At 36.1% G+C, this 24,521-nt stretch overlaps 1 protein-coding gene across 1 annotated transcript in view; it reads left to right on the top strand.

Moving 5' to 3' along the window:
- Window positions 1-24,521, top strand: part of LOC148285679 (twitchin-like) — a 263,782-nt gene that overhangs the window by 193,157 nt on the left and 46,104 nt on the right. Inside the window, 17 exon segments of the mRNA XM_088239054.1 lie at window positions 1,506-1,684; window positions 3,270-3,390; window positions 4,611-4,749; window positions 6,064-6,227; window positions 6,413-6,726; window positions 7,813-8,080; window positions 10,055-10,215; window positions 11,445-11,586; window positions 12,797-12,905; window positions 15,415-15,619; window positions 17,132-17,399; window positions 17,645-17,805; window positions 18,926-19,070; window positions 19,898-20,050; window positions 22,744-22,872; window positions 23,777-23,967; window positions 24,147-24,261. Coding sequence (XP_088095180.1) covers window positions 1,506-1,684; window positions 3,270-3,390; window positions 4,611-4,749; window positions 6,064-6,227; window positions 6,413-6,726; window positions 7,813-8,080; window positions 10,055-10,215; window positions 11,445-11,586; window positions 12,797-12,905; window positions 15,415-15,619; window positions 17,132-17,399; window positions 17,645-17,805; window positions 18,926-19,070; window positions 19,898-20,050; window positions 22,744-22,872; window positions 23,777-23,967; window positions 24,147-24,261 — 2,964 coding nt within the window.

Below are 24,521 nucleotides of genomic sequence, written 5' to 3' on the forward strand. Positions count from 1 at the left end.
TGATTTATATTTTAGGTGAGAAATCACGTTGGGGGGGTGCTCAGATCACGTTGGGGTCACCAATGTAGGAATTTATGCTCGTTGATGCAAGGAGTTTCTACCCCAGTTCGAGATGATGTAATGAAATGAAATTATGCTTCGATCTGTACTTATTACATGTTGAATATTAAATTGAATATACATGATTGGTAATTACCAAGTGTTTGACTGAGTAACTGCTGGTACCTTAGGGTGCCATTGCTCATATAGTAATTGTTTATAGTACTCCCTTCACTTCCTAGTGCAGAATTGAGGTCATCTTCTTTTTTTTTTTTCATTTCAGTTCATTTTTTTGCACCACAACAGGCCAGGAGGCCCAATTACAGTGGTGAATTACACTACAGAACAACCAGGCTTGAGAAAAATCACATTTCAATTTTTGTGTTCTCACCGGGAATCGAACCCGGAACCTTCCGTGCGTGAGTCAAGCGTCTTGACCACTACACCACGGAGGCTGTCTTCTATTTCCCTGACTCATTGCGTGTCAACAATTCGAGATCACCAATTTGGAAGTTTTGATTATTTTTAGTTTCCATACAAAATATGTATGATTCACCTTCTGCATTGTCAGTAGACATTTGTTTCCGGGCGAGCCCCATACGTCCATTTACGATCTCGCTCGAAGATCCTGTTGCCACAGTTCCTCTTTCAACTGTGTTGTGAAGATTCAATTGGGGAGCTGGCTATGATAAAGCTGTTTCTGGACCTGAGACGCAAAATGGTAGTCGTGTAAGAGGTGTCTAAGACTGTGGGTTTATTTGATTCTCTCTGCTTCTGTGGCTGTCCAACGTCAAATGTGTGGTGGAGTGTTTCCGATTATTGGGTATAGTTAATCAGTTGGATTTAGGCATCTTGTTATTACATGTGCTATTTTGTTGACTGCCATGTCCACCTGTTTGAAGTGGATAGATTTTTGCCGCACCGGGAATGCATACTTTGCTGCGGACATACAAAGCCTCACGTCGAAGTTCTTAGCACCGATGGCGTTGCCCCATATATATTTTATTGTTTCTCGCACATACTTTTTGCTTCGTATTCATGCAGTGGTACATATACTGGTACAGCCTTCTATCAAAGGTAACTTCAAGGTATTTAGATGTTTTGCAGTGTTCTATCTTCTTTCCCATCCAGTCTAAGTTCAACGCTTTGGCTGCCTCCTAGTTTCAGTTTATTTTCCTCATAGTTGTTTCTGAGTATCTGCAACAAAATTACAAATTTTCCTCAGCCATCTGGAATGTGTCTTCTTGGACAGCCACAGCTGTGAAAAATTGGCTTACGTCATTGGAAAAAAAATACTTAGTTTAGTCATCAGATGCCAAATATTTTTGTAGGTGTCTAGTTTGATACTGAAGTAACGATTTTTCAAAGATTGATTAGTATATCCCCGTTGTATTTTTTTTGTTTTTTATTATTACCCAATCCTTTGAGTAAGTGACGCATTGATAACACGTGTTTTTTGTGCCTAGGCAAACCCTCCAAGCCCAAGGGTCCTCTGGAGGTGGCCGATGTCACCAAAAACGGCTGCACTCTCTCCTGGCAGAAGCCTGAAGATGACGGTGGCTGCCCGATAGAGTACTATGAGATTGAGAAGATGGACCCTCTGACTGGACAATGGGTGCCGTGTGGAACTAGCAAGGAACCCAAGGTATTGTATTTATTGCTTTATATTGTATTAATTGCATATTTTTGACCAGTGAAGAATATTTTATTTTTTTTCATTATGTTTTAAATTCAAACTTAACCTCAAATTTCTATTAAACTTTGTGAATATTTATTATGCAATAGGCTATTCTCATGGATTTTTTATCCGATAATAAATTTATATAAAAAAACACAAGACAATTGATACTATTTTTATCAAAATCTGTTAAGAAATAACGGAAAAAGAAAGGATTGAAACAGTCATTTAAATTATGTAAAAAAAAACAATTCGTAACGTCATCGATTGTTTCTATCCCAAAATATCTATGGTTTTTATAGAGTTAAAGTTATAAATTTTTGTGGGTCTTTGTTTACGTTTACGGTATTCACATCCTGTCACTTATGAAAAGTTATTTCGAGCACGAGGTGACGGGCGGTTAAAAGTATTAAAATATATGAATATTGTAAACATAACCTCGAAATTTTATCTGTTTTTTTTATTATCACCTGCCAATGTCTGGAATATGAAAGGTAAAGTGGGGGTGAAAGGAGTATAGACAACAATATTATATCGTACACGCGTCTTTTTATTTCTATCTATGGCATTACCGACATTAAAATAAATTCATCACCCGTGAACTTATCCCACTAAATTTATTACCAACTTACGAAACTGCCGTTTTAGAGATAGTGAATTTTATAAATTAAATTTAATGAATAAAATTACTGATTATTAGTGCTATTGTAAACACTGAAAAATCATTAAATATTATCATATAAGCACAATTTTTTAAATCTGATATACCTCCCAAGTAAAAAATACCCTATTAAAATTGAAAAAAAAAAAACTATATATTGCAACAGAGATAAAGAACATTTCAGAGAAGGGAGCATAGAAGTCTAAGCATTTACAGGGCCTATGATCCGTCATTGGCTGGTTTAAACGACCACTTTACACACCGTGTAATATTCACCATTCTGCCTATGTTCGAACATCTATATACCTTCTGTTCTTCCATTTGTTGATCTTTGTAAAGTTAAACCTTTATTGTTGCGGGTGAAATTCGTCTGACTGAATTATTTCATCTGCATACAAGGCATTGCCTGAAATTTTTTTTATTTTTTTTTATGTTTCTTAGACCAGTTGGTTTTATCAACAATATTTTGAGTTAAGTCTAAATTTTTGTAGACAAGGACTAGAGTCAATTGCGTTAGGAGATATTACAATGGAGATAAAGAACATTGAAAAAGGAATATATCAGTCCTGGCATTTACAGGGCTTATGTCCTGTCTAAATGAACTGAATTAATCTTTGTTGGAATATATTAATATTAATAACTCCCTAGGGGGTGGAATCCACTCCTTGTAAACAAAATTTTGGATGAACTCAAAATATTTGCATGCACATTCGTCCAAGAGATCTCATTTCAACCGCGTTCACTCTATTTTTATCCTTCCTATACCAATTCAATTTTGGAACTAAAACTCCATTGTGCACTTCCAGTCTAGCTTGTACTGACTATAAATAAATTAACGTGTTAATCAGAGGTCTAGTAGGAATTATTATAACTTCTGGTTAAATTCTGCAGGCCCAAGTAGCTGGTCTTCAGGAAGGCAAACAGTATAAGTTCAGGGTCAAGGCCGTCAATAAGGAGGGAGAGTCCGAGGAGCTGGAGACGGAGAAAGCCATCACCGCCAAAAATCCATTCGGTAACTAAATACATACTTTTATTTTATATAACCAATTCGATAGAACCATGCCAGTCTGACGCTAAGCAGATTAAAGTGTTAAACTGCCATTCATTAAAGTTTCTTAGTCTGAAGCTAAGTGGATTAAAGTGTTAACCTGTAATTAATCAAAATGTCTATAGCCTGAAGCTAAGTGGATTAAAGTGTTAACATGATATTGATTAAAGTTCTTATAATCTGACGCTAAGTGGATTAAAGTGTCAACCTTTCATTATTAAAAGTTTCTATAGTCTGAAGCTAAGTGGTTTAATGTGTTAATCATTCATTAAAGCTACTTAGTATAAAGCTAATTGGATTTAAGTGTTAAGCTGTTATTCATTAAAATTTCTTTAGACTGAAGCTAAGTGGATAAAAGTTTTAACCTGTCATTAATCAAAGTTTCTATAGTCTGAAACTAAGTGGATTACAGTGTTAACTTGTTATCAATTAAAGTTTATATAGTCTGACGCTAAGTGGATTTAATGTTAATTTATCATTCATTAAGGTTCCTATTGTCTGACGCTAAGTGGATTAAATGTTAATCTATCATTCATTAAAGTTTTTTGGTCTGAAGCTAAGTGGATTAATGTGTTAATCATTCATTAAAGTTTCTATAGTCTGAAGCCAAGTGGTTTAATGTTTTAATCATTCATTAAAGCTACTTAGTATAAAGCTAATTGGATTTAAGTGTTAAGCTGTTATTCATTAAAGTTTATTTAGTCTGAAACTAAGTGAGTTAAAGTGTTGACCTATCATTATTAAAAGTTTCTATAGTCTGAAGCTAAGTGGTTTAATGTGTTAATCATTCATTAAAGCTACTTAGTATAAAGCTAATTGGAATTTAAGTGTTAAGCTGTTATTCATTAAAGTTTCTTTAGTCTGAAACTAAGTGGATTACAGTGTTAACTTGTTATCAATTAATGTTTCTATAGTCTGAAGCTAAGTGGATTAATGTGTTAATCATTCATTAAAGTTTCTTAGTATGAAACTAAGTGGATTTAAGTGTTAAACTGTCATTCATAAAAGTTTCTATAGTCTGAAACTAAGTGAGTTAAAGTTCTTTTTTTTTCAAACGTTGATATTTTAAATTTTTGAAGCTTATGTCTGAAATCTTAATGAGTTATGTTCATAATTATTGGACATTCAGCACGGATCTGCATCTTGCCGTGAGCTTTGAGGACTTATCATGTGTTGTATTGCAGACGAACCCGGTCAGCCCGGAAGGCCCGAGCTCAAGAACTGGGACAAGGACTTTGTGGAACTGGAGTGGGCGTCGCCCAAGAGTGACGGAGGAGCGCCCATCACGGGATACATCATCCAGAAGAGGGAGAAAGGAGGAAGGTAAGTGAAAGGAGTAAAAAAAAAGTATTCTTATTTCTAGTGATTTTATAAAAGTCGTTATTAACTATGATGCAGTATGGAAATCAAGTTGGAAGATAGAACAGAGTTGGAACTCAAACCCTTGAGTATTCTTTCAAGGCCAAAATAAGGATTATTTACAAAATAATATATCGCGATGTATTTTCTACAACTAGATGACTTCAAAATTAGCATTTGAGAGTTATCCACTACAAACACTGTTTTTCTTCTTACGTGAATACTATAATAGACAAGTCATGCATTCAAATCAACATATCGTCGAGTTTCTGGTACAAGTTGGTACCTACAGATTTTCAAATAGGTATTGGCGTTTCTTCGTAACCGGCGTCTTATAATATTTGTTTAAAAAGCATCGAAACTACACATAGACATGTCCTGAGCCCTTAAAATGATGAAACTTAACTCGTGCCCAACGCGTATTTATTCGTTCTTCGACCGCTGTTTGATGCATGATGATGCTGTTTGATGCATGACGCAGGCGTGATGTTTAGAATCGAAAGCAAAATGCCTGCTTGCGTCGTGAAAGCGTCTAAAAACCTTTCCGATAAACACTGTAAAAGGGATTATGTAACTTTTCATAGGTAAATATTTGTTCATGAGTAATTAACATAGCTTAAAACAATTAATATTCAAATATAAATATTATTTTCGTAAACGTCAAACTACGCCTAGCGGCACAATTGCAAAGCTCTTCTTACTTACAGTGCTCACGGTATGAATACGTTTTAAACCTTCAAGTAAATATACATTTTATACTTAAAATTGAATTTATTTTTATTATTTTGTAGTAAACTGTTTTCGTGTTAAGATGAATATATTAAAATTGGACTTACCAGAAGTTTTATTGTATAGGTTGCAAATGAGAAGTTTCGACAATACTGTTTTTTTTTACATTAATTATTAAGTCCTACTGATCTGATTTGAATTTACCAGTTAAAATAAATAAGTTGAATTTAAGTTTTGTGTCTAGTGTCAATAACTATATTGCGTTACACGTCTAGTACCAACGCTGAATAGAGAAAGTCTGGTTTTGGTTTCCGTTTTGTAGCGGCTGGTGATGTGTTAGTTTGGTTAATGTTCAGGGCTTGGCATTTGGTTTGGCTAGTGTCCATACTTTTATCCTAGTCCATTTCTCTTGAAAAATGCATCTGTTTTAAATACAGAGGACTCCCTCCTTGATTATTTTGTTAAGAACTTATTTTTTACATTTCAACAAATGTCTGTGATGCACACCTCTTACTGTGGAAGGAATATGATGATGGATTTGTTTCTCAGGTCGTGGCAAGACTGCGCCAAGACCACAGGAGACCGTCCGGCGGGTCGGGTAACAGATGTCGAAGAAGGACACGAATATGAGTTTAGGGTCGTCGCCGTTAACAAGGCTGGCCCCAGTGAGCCTTCAGACCACTCCAAGTCTGTCATCTGCAAACCGCGCTTCCGTAAGTATTTTTATTTATATTTTTAATAATAATTTTGATAAACCGCTTGGATTTTAAGCAATGTCGGAAGCAGCGTGGTGACCTGATTGAGACATTTAAATTCATAAAAGAGCAAAATAATGTACCGCAATTCAAATCAATGCTCACTACATAGTACTTTACTAAATAAAAAATATTATTTCCAGTTGCGCCCAAGATCGACCGCAAGAACTTGCAAAAGAAGACCATCCGCTCGGGTGAGACGCTCCGCATGGACGCCGACGTCAAGGGCGAACCGGCTCCGACCGTGGTCTGGACCCTCAAGGGAAAGGTCCTCGAGTCCACCGAGTCGCTTAAGATCAACAACGAGGACTACAAGACGTCCTTCCTCTTCGTCAAGATGAAGAGGGCCGATACCGGGGTGTACATTGTCACGGCTAAGAATGACTCCGGCACGGATACGGTGGAGATCGAGATCACGGTTGTTGGCAAGCCGTCCAAGCCTAAGGGACCACTGAAGGTTAGTTGGTTTGGAGATGTTATTGTGCAAAAAGACAGTCTAGTTATTATCGTCGTAAGACAAAACAGGTCTGACAGGGTCATTTTAGGGCATAACAGTTTATGTGGTGTTAACTTAAGATGTGTCTGTTTTTTTTCCAAATGAAGAGAGCAAGAGGACAACAAATCAGTCAATAAAAAAATCGCCTTCATTATTTTACCACAAATTAATCATTAATTCATTGTGTCTTCACCGCACACTGCACAAATATCGCAAGCAGCCTTCGCCGCTTTATTCCCTCAATTGAACGCAAACAAAAAAAGGTATCGAAAATCACACCCGTCTACTTGACATTCCATTGAAATGGCTCGTAATCAAGTAAAATAATATATGTAACGTAAAAGCAAGCAAAATATCTTGCATGTAAGTCCCGATAAACTGGTTTTAAAGCTTTTTGTGGTCAACTGTTCAGCGCGTTTTCCTGCCATACAAGAGGTCTCGGGTTCGATTCCCGACATGGTTGAGATGAAATATTTCATAATCTGCACTGGCACTTGAAGCGATAGATTAATCATCTTACCTTTATGTGACAAAAAAGGTCAAGATACGCTTGAGTTGCAGTACCAATGCAGTGCCATCACGCCATTCCCCCATAGGCCGACATACATTCCTAGCTTCTTCCATATTTCTTGTCATACATGCCATTCGGTTGCGTTTGACATGACCGGACTTAAGATTTTGGTTTGTCCGATCATGTCACGTCTTTCATGGTTGTCCTCGTCCCACATTTTCATTTATTCTCGCCATGTATATCTGTTTTATCATTATTTTGTCATTTATTCGTTTTACATGACCAAACCATCTCAGAGCCCCTTTCTTAATCTTATCAATTATATCTGACTCAGATTTACACTCTTGCTTAATTTCATCATTCGTAACCCTGTCATACATTGATTTCCCAAGAGATCACATTTAGACCGCGTTCTGCTTTCATCCTTCCTCTGTTCCACGTTTCACTTCCATACTTCCAGTCTAGCTTCAATTGACATATTTTTATTAGCATTTTGAAATATTGGGAAGGGAAAATAATATTTTCTTATTCCTCAGGTCTCGGACGTGAAGGCCGACGGCTGCAAGCTCAAGTGGGACAAGCCGGAGGACGACGGCGGCGAGCCCGTGGAGGGCTACGTGGTGGAGCGCATGGACACGGAGACGGGTCGCTGGGTGCCCGTGTGTACGACCAAGGACCCCGAGTGCGAGGTCACCGGCCTCAACGAGGGCAAGGACTACATGTTCCGCGTGAAGGCCGTCAACTCGGAGGGAGAGTCGGAGCCGCTCGTGACCGAGTCGGCCACCACCGCCAAGAATCCGTTCGGTAATGCATTTTGTTCACATATCTTACGTCTATTAAGTGGAAAGGCTTTGTGCATACTTTGAATATCCAGACAATATATTACAGTCAGCCCCCCTCTCGCGTTGAAAAATTGCAAACAGCGCTCCTATAACGCATTTTTTGTATCAGATAACATTCCAACAACGTAAATAACTTGAAAAGTTTATCTGTTGCGTTCATCTCCACGTTGTTTGATTAAAATATCAAACTAATAAACTTCAATCTGTTTTCAATGCAGCAGCAAGGCTTATTACGGGAGTAAAAATATATTCTCACATCTCACAACATCTTCGAGATTAGCACTGGTTAAAAAGCCCAGAGAGAATAAAATACAAGCTTTGCTGGACATTATTCAAATCCCTTCATGAATTGGCTCCAAAATACCTATCGGACCTTTGTATTAGGGAAAATACGTGTCAAAGAAAATCTACTCTTAGGTCGGCATTTGATTCAGGAAGAGGAAAACTTGTCGAAATCCGGCGCTCCCCAAACACTAGATTTGGAGATCGTGCTTTTGCCGCCGCCGGCCCCTCTGCCTGGAACCAATTGCCTTCAAACTTACGAATCATCGACAGTCCCAGTCAGTTCAGATCCCAACTAAAATTCCACTTCTTTAGACTATCACACCCTCAATTTTAAATCTGGAAATATAATATATCACTTTAGTTTAGTTAGAATGTAAGTTTAGGTATACAATTGTAAAGCGCCCTTGAGGTGATTTTTTACAAAAATTGCGCTATACAAATCAGCCAAATATTATTATTATTTAAGGTCATTTACGTACAATCAGGAAATCCCCCTAAATATGGGCAAACGATTAAGCACTGCGCTTTTTTAATTTCAAACTGTCGTTAAATTTGTTCAGGCGTCTATGAAAAGGATTTTCGGCCTGTTTGATTTGTAACAGAAGTTTTGGTTAGAAATATTGATTTTTAGTTTATAATTTTGTTATTTAAACTACGTATCATATTTAATTTACTCAATTTGTAAAATTTCATTTTTTTTTGCCATTTTTATTATTTATTTTATTTTATTTAGGAAACATACAGTACAGTTACATAGTTTTATATTTTACACAGTAAAACTTAACTCTAATGGACCAGTGAAGTTTCCATATTGTAAAGTAATTATATGTAAGGTTATTAATTAAAGTACAAAAAAGAGAAGGAAAAAAAACATAAATAGAAGTCATTTAAAAATTAAAGTAAAAAAATGAAGAAATTTTGTAAAAGTGATTAAAAGTTAAGAATTCAAATAAAGAATGAAAAACATGCATTTTTTAAAAAAAGAAAAACATTAATATACACATACATATTTTAAGGGATTCAAAGAAACGATGAGAAGAATCTTTAAATAAGAAAATAAATTTAAGTCAATTTAAAAACATCTTCAAAATTAATGACACAGTAAGAGCAGCATTATTTATATTTTTTATACATATGCAATATAAGTAATTAAAAGTAGTTTAAAAATATAAAAACATGTCAATGCAGCAGAGAAAAAAAAAGAATAACAGGTATAGCTAGTAATATTTCAAATTTGAAAAAGCGATATAAGGAGAAAATTTTAAACCAAAGGTAGTTAATAGAATTTCAGTTACGCGATTTTCGCAATAATGCAAATTTCAGTAGAAAATTTTGATTAAAATTAACAATATTAATGTATGTAATGTGAAGTGATCAACGGGAGTTTTATTCAAAAGCGTTCAATACACTATTTTTAAATAATTGTAATCCTGTATGATAGATACTGTATGGTTAAAAAGCTGTTAAAAGTGGAACACGATCTATCAAAAAACGAATTCTGATAAAAGTTCGTATCGTATTGTATTCAACATATCCTTTAACACTTATTTATGTCATGCAAAACAAATCAGTCTGATTTATTGTGGATGAAAGTGGCCATGTAAAATGTCCAAGTTTTCACTGTCTTATTGTCTCTGAATTTGTGATACAGACGAGCCAGACGCGCCCGGAAAACCGGAGCTCAAGGACTGGTCCAAGAACCACGCGGAACTCAAGTGGGAGAGGCCCACCAGCGACGGGGGATCCCCCATCACGGGGTACATCATCGAGAAGAAGGACCGCGACACGGGCAAGTGGGTGAAGGCTGCAGAGGTAAGTGATTCACCGTCACGTGTTTTATTCCAATATATTATATCAGTTCAGACACAGTAGACGATGATACCAGACAAGAATATAACTGAACCTTAAACATCTAGCGAGGCAGCTGATGAATTGGCAATGAGCTGAAATAGCTCCAATGAGCTTTGAGTCCTATTGGTTGCCAAATGAGCTCCTCGTAATGAGCTCAAGTCGTGGACCAGAAGGCAGAGCAAAATGCTCTTGCAAAAGTAGTAGTAAAAGTAAAAAGTAAAAAGTAAGTATCAGCACCACGTGAAGGAACTGATAAAGGGGTACTCGAAAAGGTTTGCTTTCGACCTAATAAGCTCAGCCAAAATCGAATGAGGGTTATCACTAGAGCCCGCTCAAGGCACCGCTGATGATTGAACAAACACCTTGCTAGAATTAATCTTTCTGCAACTTAGATTTACCCGTTTGAAATGAATCCTACTTTAAAATAAATATCTTGACATCTACACAATACCAAAGTAAAAAAAACAGTTACACATGTATTTGATTAATTTAAAAAATAAATATTTCATCAATGTTTATAATATACATCAACTTTTGTATAAGAACACATAATTTTGTAAACGATTAATTTAAAACCTGAAGAAGAGAAAGAATAAATATGGATGATGATGTAATAACTTATATTTACATATAAGTTATAAATTAAAAAATACTTTAAAATAATTTCAACTTATTTTCTTAAATGTGCCTACACTTAAGATAATATTTAGTTTTATATCAATTATCCTTACACTGTATAATATTCACCAGTCTGAAGATGCCCATTAGAGGGTGAAAGCGCTTATTGGGCAAATAAATAAGTGGAAGTGTACCAAGTATTTTTAAATTATTAACTTATTTGTAAATATAAGTTTTTAGATCATTACAATGGAATTCCATCAAGAATTGTCAATAAATAATTTAAATAAAAAAAAGAAATATGGATGTTCAGAGATTGAAAGAATGGTAAATGTTACGCAGTGTTTAAACCTGAGCTTCATAAGCCAGGGAATTACAGGTCATAAGCCCCTATTCCTATCTCTTATATGTTCTTTTTTATTTTAATATCATAAAATGTCTAATTAGTATATACAAAATTAGCTCTAAAAACTTGGCGATTTCTGCGATTTGGTATGAGAATGTTAATTTTATTTATTAATAATGAGCAGTTTATTAATAAATGAGTTGATGAATGTGTTGAATGTCTCCAGGTCACCGGCAACAAGTGCGAGGCCAAGGTTCCTGACCTGGTGGAAGGAAAGACATACCAGTTTAGGGTCAAGGCCGTCAACAAGGCTGGGCCTTCTAAGCCGTCTACAGCGTCGGAGAACTTACTAGCCAAGGACAGATTTGGTAAGCCTATTATTTGCTTATTTATCTTTGGATCAGTAGATTACCAGATGTATATGTAGGTTATAAACTGTACTTGGTAGGGAAAATCCAACAGCAGAGGTCACCCAAGGGGTTTGTGTTTGGTCATATATTGAAAAATGCTTGAACACCCATCAACCATAAACAAAAATATTTGATTCCTGTATATTACCAGTATTCACATATTTATTTATTTAGTTCTATGTAACATAGTCTAATATATATTTACAACACAATATTTACATCTATACTTATTCTAAGATTATTTATCACTATTATACACTTAGTATCCTAATTTATAATATTAACTGTTTCATATGTACATTTTCATTAATTATATTCACTATTTACACCTAATATTTTTCACATATATACTTTTTACATTTAATTTTAAATATATTTACATTAATTTCATTTTTTATGCTTTCTGGCATTTCTTCAAATAGTTTTATTCCCTTGTACATAAGGCAGTTCTGGGACATTGCTTTTGATTTCTTTTCCAGTCTTATATTTTTAGATCCTCTTGTTGCATAGTTTCCATGAAAGAACTCATTATTTTTAGTTTATTTTGAAAATATTTCGGAACTATTCCTTTAATAATTTTGTTTATTTCATTGGCAACATTGAATTTGATTCTTTGATCAATTGTCATGATATCTAGAAGTTGAATCATTTTCTTAACATTTGTTCGTCTCCCACATCTTAATATTATTCTCATCGCTTTGTTTTGTATTATTTGGAGTCTCTTTAGATCTCCTTCATTACTTAAATATAAAATACTGGAGCAATAATCAATGTGGGGAACGATAATACCTTTAAATATCAGCAGAGAGGTTTTTATATGGGTTCGAGACCACCACACTATTCAACAAAAGTGCCTATAAACTGATATTCACGCAGAAAGCCACGGAGCTAGCCATGCTGGGGATTAGTCTCAGAGATAAAATAAGAAATAAAATCTTAAGTACCAATACAGAAGTGCTGGACATTATTGAAAGAGTTGCAACGTTGAAATGGCATCGGGCTGGCTCAGAAGATATATGAACAAAACGCCTCTTGCGCCGGGGCCCTCGGATCACTACCTGAAGGGCGATGGTCAAAAGAGCAGGAACGCCTGCCTGTCATTTCTCCATGTAAGATTCTTTCCTCGAGGTGTCTTTGATGTTGATTGTTGATGATATTCGTTTTCCAGCTGCTCCTAAGATCGACCGCACCAATATGCGCGATATAACCATCAAGGCGGGACAGAATATCCGCCTGGACATCAAGGTCAGCGGTGAGCCGCCACCATCAAAACAATGGTAAGGAACATTTACTTTCATTGCTGTAATACAGCGTCTATTTTACAATATTTTTTAAAATTTGGAACAATAATTTCTTCCACGTACAAAAGATGGTTAGTACACACAATAACAACAACAAACCATCACGCCGTTTCCCCGTAGGGGTACGCAGAGATAATAGAAGGCGGCCTCCGTGGTGTAGTGTTCATGACGCTTGACTCACGCACGGAAGGTTCCGGGTTCGATTCCCGGTGAGAACACAAAAATTAAAATGTGATTTTTCTCAAGCCTGGGTGCTCTGTGATGTAATTCACCACTGTAATTAGGCCTCCTGGCCTGTTGTGGTGCAAAAAAAAAAATGTAAAAAAATGTAAAATGTAGAATACCACGTCACTCTGTCTTTGCATACAGACCTTGCTTCCTCTACATTAATTCTGCCGATTATTCCTACTCTTGACATGTTCATCTTACAAATAGATTTGATCGTGCCATATCTTTCTCGGTCTTCCGTGTTTTCTGCATCCATCAACATTCTCATCGGAGATCCTTTTAGCCGTTCTTTTGCTGAAAATTCGCTCTACTTGTTCAAACCAACGCAGCCTCCCTTTCTCGATTCTATCGATAATGTAAGTCTCAGCCTTACATAGTTCACGGATCTCGACATTTGTGCACCTATCATGCATCGTTTTACCACACATTCACATGAGGGATCGCATTTCAAGAGCATTTAACCTACTTTCATAATTTTCCAATTGCATACTTCACTCCCATACATTAGAGTTGGCACTAAAACTCTATTGTGAACTGCTAGTTTTGCCTCCTGAGACAAAAATTTGTTTGCCAAAGTAGATCTCAGTGCACCGTTCACCCTGTTCCCGGAAATCACCCTCCTTTTAAAATCATTCTCAGTATTTCCATTCCTAGTAAATATACTTCCCAGATACACAAATTCTTCTACCTGATTCAAAAAAATCCGCTCTCACTGATCTCACATTTAGTTATATTTTCATTCCTTTCAAAAACCATCACTTTCGATATATCATAAGCAAATCGCTTTGCTTGTATACATCGTAGACTTTTTTTAACAAGAATTGCAGCTCTTTTTGCCGCTAGCAAGAAGCGCGGCATCATCAGCATACAGAAGACAGTTAACAGTTATACCACTAATTTTTGCTCCCATTCTTATATCTTTCAGTTCTTTCATACAGTCATCGATGTATATGTTGAACAGGCATGGTGACGTTACGCATCCCTGTTTGACTCCTTTAGGAATGTTAAACCACGATGCGAATGACCCATTCACCTTCACACGTGCTGTGCTATCCTTATACAGTGACGCAATAACCCTTGTCAGGTTACCATTCACTCCATACTCCGATAAAACCTTCCACAATTTCTCTCTTTTTTCTCTCGTTTTCTTTTTTTGCAGATCGACAAATGATCAGAAAAGTTTCTGGTGTGTTGCCAGAAATTTTTCAGTCATATTTCGCAGAGCAAATATTTAATCCATACATCCTCTTCCATTCATAAATTCACTTTGTATTTCCCACACTCTATCTTTAGTCACTTTTTTTTACTTTCTCAATCAGTATTCTGTCATAAATCTTTCCAACAACGCTCAAAAGGCTGATAGCTCTATATTTTCCGCAATCCACCGTAGAGCCTAGTCCCTTGTATAGAGGCATAACAACAGCTTTCCTCCAATCAGGCAATCGGGGGGAGTGTATTCCTTCTCTAAACATAGGTTAAAAAGCTTATGTAGCCATACAAAAATGATTTCTTCACCCGCCTTTATAAACTCTGTATCATATATGCTACTTCTACCATCACGCCATTTCCCCGTAGGGGTAGGCAGAGAGAATGGACTGCCACACGCGTCTATCCTGGCATACAATCCTAGCCTCTTCCACATTCATACATCTTGTCATACATGCCCTTCGGTTCTGTCTGCTTTTGACATGACCAGACTTAAGATTTTGATTTATCTGATCATGCCACGTCTTCCTCGGTCGTCCTCGTCTAACGTTGCCGTTCATTTTTGCCATATATACTTGTTTTACCATTCTCTCGTCGTCCATTCGTTCTACGTGACCAAACCATCTCAGAGACCCTTTCTTAATCTTATCAATTATACTTGTCTCAGATTTACACTCTCGCCTGATTTCATCATTCGTAACTCTGTCATACATTGATTGCCCACACATTCGTCTAAGAGATCGCATTTCAACCGCGTTCACTCGGCTTTCATCCTTCCTCTGCCAGTTCCATGTTTCACTTCCATACATAAGTGTTGGGACTAAAACTCCGTTGTGCACTGCCAGTTTAGCTTCGATTGACATATTTTTATTAGAAATTACTGTGCTTAGTGCTCCGTTCATTTTGTTGCCCGTGCGATAGACCATAATTCCCGATTCAGAGATCTCTCAAACCCGCCAATAGCTGATCACAGAATCCTCAGAGTGAAATACGAGCGCACCATGATTTTCATGTCTCCTTAATATATTTACGATACTTTTCTCTATTTCAGGTTCCAGAACAAGGCTCGCCTGGAGCCGAGCGACGACCTGAACATCGACACGGAAGACTACAAGACCAAGCTGTCGGTGGCCGTGGCCTCGCGCAAGCACTCCGGAACGTATGTGCTGAAGGTGGAAAACAGCACGGGCAGGGACGAGGCCCAGGTGGAGATCATCGTACTGGATGTTCCTGGCATGCCAGAGGGCCCGTTGAAGGTATGAAGATTGCATTAGTCGTTTAGAAAACTTCACAATTTCCAAACGTCTTGTGGGCTATAACCGTTTTTCTATTTCTTCAATATTATTTTTATTTATAGGAGACATATTCGAGAACCATATTTTCCGTAACAAATCGGTTTCTTAGATCAGGCATTTGCCCGAATTACGACATTAGGCATACTAATATTTCTGGCTTCCCGACCCTTCATATACTGAGCCTACTCCTAGTACAAGCAGAATTTGTTTTGAGTGTTTTTTGTGCCATTTTTGTAAAAATATATGTGGAAACTAATGAATAAAAAAAACAATTAAGAAGTTCTGTACTTTAAAAAAAAAAATGGTCAATAAAACTAATCTAAAATTAAAATATATATATATATTGGTCGTATTATCAGCGTAGTGATTTTTTAAGTTTTGTGATTTTGAAATTACTTCGCCTGTGACGTCTCAAGTTTTCTGCGGTGAGTTGTCCTGATTGGTGGGTTGGCTTCCTGGTAACCAGAAATGTATCACAATAGTCCCTTTTTTACAAAATTTACATAAGTAATGTTTAAAGAGTCCAACGAAAATTTTGAAGATTCATCAGTTTCAAACTGCATATATAGAAAAAATTAACTACATGTTAATTCTTTCAATTTATCTACTCTGGAGGATCACAGGACAATAACTGACTCAATATTTTTATATAAAGTCATCAATTCTAAATTTGATTGTTGCGAACTCCTGGATTTAATAAATATTAATATACCAACACGTAGAACTAGACAAAATAGTCTATATTATTGTCATCCTTCTCAAACCAACTATCTTAGTTACTCACCTTTACCGCGTATACACAGACTAGGAAATATTAACCAATAACATCCATATTATTATTAATATTTAAAGCATTAATTTTGTTAAAAAGGTACGAAAGTTTTCACGGTCGCTGTTATCAATGTTTTTTTTTGGGTGATAGCGTGTAGGTTGGATTTGTTCCCCACTGTTAAATTGCCAAGGATGTGATAAGGTGGACATAGGACAAACAGGGCGCACAGCAAAGAAAAGGATTGATGAACACAAAAGAGAGTGTAAACTTGGGCATCCTGACAAATCTGCAATAATGGAACACTTTATAGACGTCGGACATTTTTTCGTGTTTGAACCGAAAATTTGACATAAACCTAGTCATTACAGTGCACGAATAATAAAAGAGGCAATTGAAATACACCGACACCCAAATAACATAAACAAAGACGACGGGCCTTAATTAAACTCAACATGGTTCCCAGCACTACATACTGCAAAAATGAATACAAATGTGCCTACTGCCGACGATCAGGATACTAATTACGCAAACATGCAAACCCTACTATTATACTCCTCCACCGCCAAGGAGACTTAAATCTTCAGATGTGGTGCGCGGTATATATGGTGGGCAAGTTGTCCTATGCACCTTCCAGTCTTGAAAATTTGAAAGTAATATTTTAGAAAAACTGGCACATGTCTTATTCATATTTCTGTCTCCAGATCAGCGACGTGCACAAGGAGGGCTGCACCCTGAAGTGGAACCCTCCGCTGGACGATGGCGGCGCTCCGCTGGACCACTACCTCGTGGAGAAGATGGACACGGAGACCGGGCGCTGGCTGCCGGCCGCAAAGGTCAAGGATCCCAAGGCCGAGATCGCCAACCTGGTCCCCGGCCAGGAGTACAAGTTCCGCGTGTCGGCTGTTAACAACGAGGGCGTGTCGGAGCCGCTCAACGCGGAGCACTCCATCATCGCCAAGAATCCCTTCGGTGAGAAATATTTTACTTATTGTTTCACCCTTATTCTTTGAAACTAAGTTCAGCGTTATAACGGCGGATTAGACTCTGCACAGTAATAATATTATTAAAAGTTTATATTAATTCTTAAGATTTTATGAACAAACTTTATAAAGCATAAATAAATAAATGAATAAATAAAGTAGGTAAGAACCGCCTTGTATTTAATCAAACTGAATAAATACATTTAATGAATAAAATGTCCTTGTTATTTACAGACGAGCCCGGAGCACCGGGAGTTCCCGAGGTGGTGGATTGGGACAAGGACCGCGTAGACCTGAAGTGGGCCAAGCCCGTGCAGGACGGTGGCTCTCCCATCACTGGCTACGTCATTGAGAAGAGAGAGAAGGGTTCTGGCAAGTGGATCAAGGCCCTTGAAGTAAGTGTTACCAACATTACCCTCGAACGAATCACAAAAACACATAGACTTTATCCAATTTTTATTTCATTTAAAATTAGATTATTCCAACTATTGACATATTGTTGAATTTGGTCATGCTTTGTCTTTCTCGGTGTTCTTTATTTTCTGCATCCATCAATATTCACATTGTAAATCCATTTAGCCTTTCTTACCCTGTCCATTCCCTCTAAATATCCAAACCAACGAAGCACTCCTTTCTTGATTTTGACAAAAATGCTTTTGAGTCTTATGTAATGCGCGTATGATGACATTTGCGTGCCTATATTACATAGTTTTACCACATTCGTCATCTCAGTATTCAGCCTTATTTTATCCTTATTGTAATTCTATAGAATGAAGGGTCAGTGCTATTTAAGGACGATTTCGGACGTCACTGTAGCCTATTTAGATATATAGCGACAAGTCCCAATAAATTAGTTCTCACCCTCCAAGCCTTGACTAAACTGAACTACTGGGTGGAGGGTGAGTACTCTCACATTGCTAAACCACCCCTTTCGTGCCCTAGTCTGAGGCGAGTGCTCGCACATCCCTAACTTTAACCAGTAGTCCCCCGAGGACTGAAGGAATGTCTCAATGGGATATAAAAAAATGTCTTCACATGCTCCTCTTGATGCTTGGTAATCGCGATTGGAAGTTACCTTTCTTTTTTTCCTCCAATCTGTCCTTTAAATTTCTTACGCCTACAATCAACCTGAGTTGCTATTTTAAACGCTCTAGTATCAAAGAACAAGGTTTAGTATCTGAATACACGATATAAAAGTGTTTTCTACGGCCGCAAGAGCGTTCCGACATTATGGGATCAACAGCGCTGGATCCCATAATGTTTGTCCATCATATATATGTGTATTTCCTTTTTTTTAAAATAGTTTTGTTCCTAGTTTTATGTTGCTGTATATAATTGCATTATAATATTAATATTAAATTAAAAAATATAAATGGAAATGGAAGAATGCTTTTATATGCGAGTACCCTGCAACCGTAAACAATAAAACAAATATTCATTGGTTCGTGGATTTAATCAATTTTTTTTAATGAGTAGAGCACATTTTGGAAGAAGTTTGACTTTTTTATTACTTAGGTGGGTCCCGATGATAACGACAAAGCGACTGTCCCCAACTTGGAAGAGGGCATCGAGTATGAGTTCAGGGTCAAGGCCGTCAATGCAGCTGGTCCGGGAGTGCCCAGTGAGGCCTCCAAGGGAGTCGTCACCAAACCAAGGAGACGTAAGTTGAAAATTTCATCTTTCAATCTTGAGAAACCAATATTTCAAGATAGCAAGGAAATAACTGATAGATATGTCAACCGGAACAAAGTGAATAACTGGGTGATATTCTAACCAAAACAAAAAAAATAACTGATTGATATCTCAACCGGGACAAGGGAAATAACTGATGGATATCTCAACCGGAACAAAGTGAATAACTGGGTGATATATCAACCAAAACCACAGAAATAACTAAAAGATATATAACAACGGAAATAAAGGGATTATGGGGGAATGTGAAAATGTAGGAATCACAAACATTAGGCAGAATGGTGAATGTTACACTGTGTAAACCAATCACCATCATTCCCTTTACTCACCTAATGGTGCATAGGGCACTGCATTGGTATACCAATCGTGTATCGCATATCTTGATCATTTTTTTTACATGAAGATAAAATAATCAGTCTTACGATTCAGGTACCATTCTAGTTTAAAAACACCCTTTTAAGTAAATATTTCGTATCAACCATGTCGGGAATCGAACCCGAAACCTCTCGCGTGGTTGGCAAATGCGCTGATCATTACACCAAGAGGCCGACAATCCCGGCCGAAACTAATCATAAGCCCTGTAAAACCTAGATTTCCAAATTCTTCAATAATACCGTCATTTATTATCATATCTATTAGTTATTTTCTTTGCCTCTGCTGAAAAATTGAGATCGTCAAAGAAAGTTTAAATTTTAAAGAAAGTTCGAATGGCTTCCGTTTTCCTTTCTCGAAAAAAATTATCGGCTTTGTTATGATATAAATCAATGTGATTGAACAATGCTTTTCCATGTCCAGTGGCTCCGAAGATCGACCGGCGCTGCCTGCATGACATCAAAGTTAAGGAGGGTGAGCCCGTCATGCTGGATGTCAAGGTCAGCGGCGAGCCACCACCAGACTGCTCCTGGACCCTGGGGGGAAAGATTGTCACCGGGTCTGCACACCTCAAGAGTGAGTATTCTTCACTGACCGAATATCCATACTGATATTATTAATGCGAAAGTGTGTGTCTGTTTTTTTTTTTTTTATTTAAATCTTAAAATAGGGCACACATATCATACATATTGTTATGTGTGTTCTAATAATAACATTACAAATATATTTAATTTATAAATTGTTTATCACATATGTCTTGACCATTATTTTAAATTTTGATATGTTTTTTTCTTCATAAATATTTTTTTTCATTTCGTAATACTTTTTAATTGCTTTAAATAAAATTGAATTTTGTGACTTTGCCTTTTTCCTAAATGGAAGTCTAATTTTGTTCTTTTCTCTAGTATTGTGATTGTGTTCATGCTGGTTCCGATCAATTTTTTTCCAAAATTCTGTTTTTTTATTAGAGTTTATAATTTTATGAACAAATATCATTGTATTGTAAAATATTCTTTGTTTATATGTTAATAATTTTATTTCATTTACCATCGACTTTACCCTCGTATATCTGTTTTTTTTCAAAATGATTCTAAAGGCTTTATTTTGTAATACAGTTAGTTTATCTATGTTTTCTTTGTTTGATAAAAATAAAATGCTACTACAGTAGTTAACGTGTGGTTCAATAATTGCTTTGTAAATAGTTTTGCAGGAGTCCTTATCAATAAATCTTCTGATCCTTCCCAAAATTGATATTTTTTTTGCAATCTTATTTATTACCATCTTAGCGTTTTGGTGAAATGTAAGTTTTGAATCCAACATTACACCTAAATATTTAATTTCAGTGACTTCATTAAGTTTTTCATTTTCTATTACAATTGATGGTGTAATTTCTATTCTTTTGTTTCCTATATTCATATATTTAGTTTTGTTAACATTTAATTTTAATTTATAAATTTTTAGCCACAGTGATACACTATTAAGATCATGATTTAGTCTGTCCATAATTGTTTTATAATTTTCTTCCGATATATATATTAAGGCATCGTCTGCAAAGAGTCTTATTTTTGAATATTTTAATGTTTCGACAATATCATTTATGTATATAATAAACAAAACCGGTCCGAGAACCGATCCTTGTGGTACTCCCAATGAAATTTTGAGGGGCTCGGAAATTTCATCATTCACCTTCGTTATTTGGTATCTATCGCCAAGGTACTCTTCAAACCATTTTATAGTTTTTCCTTTTATTCCTATTTTTTTCAATTTTTTAATAATTATTTCTCGGTCTATTGTTTCGAAGGCTCTTTTAAAATCCAAGAAAACTGCAATTACGAACATGTTCTTATCGGTTTCCTCTTTCCAATCTTCTAAAACCAAGTTAATAGCCATTTCACAAGATTGATTGGTTCGAAATCCACATTGTTCTTTGCATAATACTTCCCATTGTTCCAAAAAATTAACTAACTCATTCTTTACAATATATTCCAATAATTGTTCATATTTTGGAAGGGTGTTTATGGGCCTGTATTCTTCACACTTCACTGAATTTTTTATTTTTGCTATTGGAATGACACATGATGTTTTCCATGATTTCGGGAAGACTCCATGCTTTTTTTGTGTTTCTTTTGCGCCGTGGCGGAGCAACTGATCGACGTGATTTAGGAATTGCCAGAAAGCTGACAAGTACCACGTTGCTTTACATCCTGAAAAAACTTTTGACTCCCTCTGGGAAATTATTAGTGGGTAAATGAATTTATATCAAACCGGAATAAAGACGCTACGTTGTCTTAGACTATCCAATTGTTTCCCTCACTACCACACCATCCTTAGAGCAATCAGCGTGCGCAAACTACTGACAAATAGTCGACAGCGGACGAACAGGACGTTGAGAATTTTATGCCTTGTTTTTAATTTCAATTTTCAAAATTATTTGTTCATATATATTTACATTAAAGAACTTGTAAAAATATATAACGCAATTACTCAATCAGTTTTGTAATATGGGATAGTTGGATGGGGATGTGCAAATGACACACTGATCAAGCAAATAATAATTGGACAAAAAGCTTTAATAAAAATTATCCTAAGAGTCCCAATCAGAACTAGCTCCCTCGGTATGTTTGAAAATCTCAATGTAAATTCTGTAAAACAACTTTATGTAAAAGCTTTGTTACTATGCGCACGTAAACATCATTCTCACCTCCGTTACAAATACAATAGTTACTAGATACTCCACCCTGATGCTGCAAAAAAATAAAAAAATAAATACAACCTTCGGTCAAAGAGGATTGACCTACTTCTCGGTTAAAGTGTGCAATCTACTTCCATTATCCAAAAGGACAATTAGTAAGTTCTCAAAATATAAAATTGCTATTAAGAAATGGATAGTGGAGGTGGGTTGCGCACGGATCGATAAGTGGATCAAGCCAAATATGTAAAATGTATGCACTGTTTGTGAATTTTATTAATTAGTCTATATAAATTGGTTATGTTTTTTATGAATATTTTTGTTTTTTATTGTTTATTATGTTAATTATAATTAGTTTAATTGGTTTAATTACGTTTTTTTTATAGTTATTATTTTGTTAACTTTGTTAAATAGCTAATCTTGGATATGTTTCACATTTTGTAAAATATTTCCCTCGGAATGGGACACCCCAGTGAGGGAACATTATTCTGTATAAAAAAATAATACAAACAATGTAAAAGTAAAAATAAATGTGACTGACTTTCATATGCTAATGAAGATCAATGTCTTTTTTTCCCAGTCATCAATATCCCTTACATGACGAAGTACCACAGCGACAGTCCCAAGAGGAAGGATTCTGGCACATACAAAATCACCGCCGTCAACAAATATGGACAGGATACGGCTGAAGTGGAAATCATCGTCACATGTAACTATAACTTTATTATTTTTCTTCTTGTTCATTGTTTATTTAATATTTGTCTATTAGAAGTGTATAGGACTGGTTTGAATCCCCGGAATTACACTCTTCTTTAAGACGTGGGGTGGTATTCCGAACGCGTTTACAGCGCGCTATAATCCGTATTTAGCACGTCTTGATTTACATGTTCAACCATAGTAAAATTATTTCTAATTAGTTCAATATGGTCGGAAGATGAAGTGGATCAAAAATATTTATTTCGTAGCATATATTTATTTATTTAACTTGTACATAATGTTATTTGTACATTGGCGGGCTTATTGCCAAATGGCAATTTCTTCCAACCAATCAATAAAATAAAAGTTTTATTTTTATAATTCTAGTTACAGAACATATTCTATAGAAAAAAAGATCAAAAAGCTAAAGATATATAAAAATACAAATAAACGTATTTGTTTTACCAAAAATCAAAACTATTAATCAATGGGAAAAAGGAAAAAAGAGGAAAGAGGAAAGAGGAAAAGGGAAAGGAGGAGAGATTAAGGCAAAGAAAGGAGATGTTTCTTCAGACGTGATTTAAACAGAGATAATGTAGTAACATCTTTGATGGTGGATAGGAGATGATTCCACAGTCGAGCCGCATGGACACTATATGAGTTAGATAAGAAAAAGGAATTGTGGATGGGTATTAAGAGAGTGCCTTGAGAATCAAAACGAAGAGGTAAACCATGAACTGACAAGCGTTGAATTTTTTCACGCAGGTATATAGGAGCGTTAGGACTATGAAGTACATTGAACAGAAGTGAGAGGGAGTGATAGTCTCTCCGCTGTCTAATTTTGAGCCATTTCAGTTGCCTACGATAATCAGGAATGTGGTATACAATCAATTAACGCCTCATATTTATTTATATAGCTAAGCCTGCCATGCCAGAAGGACCGTTGGAGGTATCCGATATCCACAAGGAGGGATGCACTCTCAAGTGGAACAAGCCCAAGGACGATGGAGGGGAGCCCATCGAGGGTTACCTGGTGGAGAAATACGACCCGGAGACTGGATCCTGGATCCCTGTTGGCAAGACCCTTGGAAATGTGCCAGAGATGAAGGTATGTTTGTTGAATCGATTTGTTATCCTGTTTTTACACCGCAAACTCACAAATCAGAGGTTCTGCGTTTAAACTCTGTGTTACCACAACTTATTGTACATTTTCTAGTAGTTATTTTGACCTATTTGACAAAATACCTGTTGAAGGGTGAAAGTTAGTGTTTTTTCTTATCGTATCAGGTGGACGGCCTTATCCCTGGACACGAGTACAAGTTCCGAGTGAAGGCCATCAACAAGGAAGGAGAGTCTGAACCTCTGGAGACACTGGGATCCATCATCGCCAAGGATCCATTTAGTAAGCTTAAATATTCATCGATATTTTAATGACTAGATGTAAAAATCCATTACCATCTTTAGATTACTATCATCATTAATTTGAAGGATTACTCAAATCTACCAAATCTTTAGTGCTGTCTTTATAATTTATTATGATTGTCAAATGCAGAAAGTATTTACAATCTTTCCACTGTTACCATATTAAATTGAAGTAGTTAATTGAAAATAAGCGGTGTTAATTAGATGATTATGAAATTAATCTTTTGGTGACTTGTACGG

This window comes from Micrasema longulum, unplaced genomic scaffold, assembly GCF_059751315.1.
Source record: "Micrasema longulum isolate JH-2025_06_02 unplaced genomic scaffold, ASM5975131v1 h1tg000014l, whole genome shotgun sequence".
Classification (NCBI taxonomy): Eukaryota; Metazoa; Arthropoda; class Insecta; order Trichoptera; family Brachycentridae; genus Micrasema; species Micrasema longulum.